Below are 3308 nucleotides of genomic sequence, written 5' to 3'. Positions count from 1 at the left end.
TTTTCTCCTTTGCTTTTCACTTCTCTTCTTTTCACAGCTATTTGTAAGGCCACCTCAGACAGCCATTTTGCTTTTTTGCATTTCTTTTCCATCTGGAAGGTCCTGTACAATGTCACGAGCCTCAGTCCATAGTTCATCAGGCACTCTATCAGATCTAGTCCCTTAAATCTACTTCTCACTTCCACTGTATAATCATGAGGTATTTGATTTAGATCATACCTGAATGGTCTAGTGGTTTTCCCTACTTTTTTTCAATTTCAGTCTGAATTTGGCAATAAGAAGTTCATGATCTGAGCCAATCAGCTCCTGGTCTTGATTTTGTTGACTGTATAAAGCTCCTCCATCTTTGGCTGCAAAGAATATAATCAATCTGATTTCAGTGTTGACCATCTGGTGATGTCCATGCGTTCTTCTCTTGTGTTGTTGGAAGAGGGTGTTTGCTATGACCAGTGCATTTTCTTGGCAAAACACTATTAGTCTTTGCCCTGCTTCATTCTGTATTCCAAGGTCAAATTTGCCTGTTACTCCAGGTGTTTCTTGATTTCCTCCTTTTACATTCCATTCCCCTATAATGAAAAGGACATATTTTGGGGGTGTTAGTTCTAAAAAGTCTTGTAGATCTTCATAGAACTGTTCAACTTCAGCTTCTTCAGCGTTACTGGTTGGGGCATTATGATATTGAATGGTTTGCCTTGGAAGCGAACAGAGATCATTCAGTCATTTTTGAGATTGCATCTGAATGAGATTACTTCATTTCAGACTCTTTTGTTGACCATGATGGCTACTCCATTTCTTCTGAGGGATTCCTGCCCACAGAGGTAGATATAATGGTTATCTTAGTTAAATTCACCCATTTCAGTTTATTTTATTTCGCTGATTCCTAGAATGTCGACATTCACTCTTGTCATCTCAAATAGTACAGTGGTACCATAATCATGATGACAATTATGATGCTTTAAAATCACTGTATTATACAATGTTGTTTTTCGAAGTTAAACTGTCCTAAGAGATGAGAACAGTTGGCTAGTAGAAGATTTTAATTTTAACTCTCTATGGAGTCTTTAATTTTTTATTGAGAAGTGAGTATACACTCTAAGAAGCTATTGATAATCATTGGTTTGTTCCAAATAGAGGAGAGATAGAGCAAACCCTGTGTAGGTTGAGCACAGAATGGCAAACTAAGATAAATAAAACAAATACATGCTATACATACATCTTTTAGAATAACTTCTTTTATCATCAACTGCCCATCCCAACAACAAAATGAAACAAGCAGAAAACAAAGCTTCTGGATACTGTGCTACTGCTAGACAGTCATAGTTGACCTCGTTAATAAAGATGAAATGAATCTCTTGTATCTATTTTACTGTGCAGTAATATGATTAAAATTTTATTTCTAGGAAGATTCTTCAAACGTCTGCTTCTGTTTTTCTCCTTTCTCATGTATAAGTCAAATGGGAACAGTTATTTCCTTAGATTTGTACAACCAATAGCCAAAGAAAAGCCTTTGAATTTATCTTTTTGGGGTTCTGACACTTATCTTGCAGAGCCACATTTCATCTCACAGGCATTGTTCCTGCTCTGCATCAAACAATAATAGCTCTTTATAAAGGACAAGAAAGGAGTTGGAAGGGGGATTGTGATAGAAAAAGCCTCCTACTCTTCTTTGGGGCCTTGATTTAGCAACACTCCCAATCAAAGAAGGCTTTGTAGTTCTGGTTTCCCTGATTTCTCTGGTGCCCTCTATAAATATTTTGTCCTTTCTAGCACATGACTTTGGGGCTTCCCAGTGGCTCAGTGGTAAAGAATCCACCTGCCAATGCAGGAGATGTGGGTTTGATCCCTGGGTGGGGAGGATCCCCTGGAGAAGGAAATGACATCCATTCCAATATTCTTGCCTGAGAAATTCCATGGATAGAGGAGCCTGGTGGGCTACAGTCCAAGGTATTGAAAAAGAGCCAGACATGATTTAAACAACCACATGTTATTTCAGAACTATTTTTCTATAAATAGCTTTTGGCATAATGAATTGGTTCTTAGTGTGGCAACTTCTCCCACTCTATTTCACTGATTTGATTTAGAAGTTTAAACACAAGCACATATGGGAGCTGATTCTCCTTATCACTCCCTGCCCAACACCAACCCCCCACCCCCACCCCAGATACCAGATACCAAACTCTCATTCTTTTCTTACTAAATGATGGAACTTTCTGACCCCCTTTCTATTTCTCCCTTAGGATCAGGTGGACACCCTCACAGACCTGGTGACATATTTTGAAGAAATCATCCATCCCGATGCTGGGAACATACGGGAAAGGCAAGAGTACCTGGTATCCCGGTTTGAAGCCCTGAAGGAGCGACTGGCCTACCGGAAGAATAAGCTTATTGACCTTTTCCACCTGTACCAGATCCAAAGAGATACAGAGGATGAGGAGGCCTGGATCCAAGAGACAGTACCCTCAGTGGCTTCCACCTACCTTGGTTAGTAAGTCATACAGCACCAGCAGGCAGAGCCAGAAGAAGAAGACCAAGGTCTACAGATGGTTTGAAAGATCAGGGGCACAGTAACTAAGTTTATTCTCAGCTTTTTCCCCTTAGACACTTGAAAATTTTTCAGGCTTTCAAAGACAAAAAAAAAAAAGATTTTATAAAAATGTATATGATAAGTTTACCTCCCAAAACCAAACATGAAGAATGCCACAGATTTAAGGTCTCTGGGAAGAGCTAAAGTATGACCAGCTTTTTGCTACTTGCTCTAACTTAAGTTATTGTTAAGGTCCTTGGCTGAGTGGTCATGGTTAATGTTTGAGGTACCAAGTGTTTCTGTCTACGTTGTCAGTAGTTCCCTTTTATAAAGGGAGTTTTCACAAGGATATATTAATATATCAGCTATTACAAAGATAAAAGGAATGAAACAGCAGATATAGTACATTTTTTTTCCTTTTGAAGCTATTGGTTTACCATTGTTAAAGCCAGGACACTTGCATTGAAATAGGTTAAAAAGTGCACACAGATATAATGTAAAATTAATTTACATATATTGGTCACATCTGTGAGAGACTGGACCATGATAACAGGAGGAACTAGTCTGGGAAAACTTCCTAGAAGAGAAAAGATATCTTTGAAGGAGAGATGAGCATAGAGATTTGCAGACATTTAGTGTGAAGTATACAGAAAATGAAGATCATGGCATACGGTCCCACCACTTCATGGGAAATAGATGGGGAAACAGTGGAAACAGTGTCAGACTTTATTTTTCTGGGCTCCAAAATCACTACAGATGGTGACTGCAGCCATGAAATTAAAAG

The 3308-nt window shown here is 38.8% G+C and overlaps 1 protein-coding gene across 1 annotated transcript in view; it reads left to right on the top strand.

The window, feature by feature from the left end:
• SPTA1 (spectrin, alpha, erythrocytic 1) overlaps positions 1-3308 on the top strand; it is an 86416-nt gene that overhangs the window by 31497 nt on the left and 51611 nt on the right. The window contains 1 exon segment of the mRNA XM_010846842.1: positions 2238-2481. Coding sequence (XP_010845144.1) covers positions 2238-2481 — 244 coding nt within the window.

The sequence above is a fragment of the Bison bison genome, unplaced genomic scaffold (assembly GCF_000754665.1).
Source record: "Bison bison bison isolate TAMUID 2011002044 unplaced genomic scaffold, Bison_UMD1.0 scf7180017864240, whole genome shotgun sequence".
NCBI classification, from domain to species: domain Eukaryota; kingdom Metazoa; phylum Chordata; class Mammalia; order Artiodactyla; family Bovidae; genus Bison; species Bison bison.
Note: the sequence above shows the minus strand (reverse complement) of the source record. Positions and strands in the feature narration are given on the sequence as shown.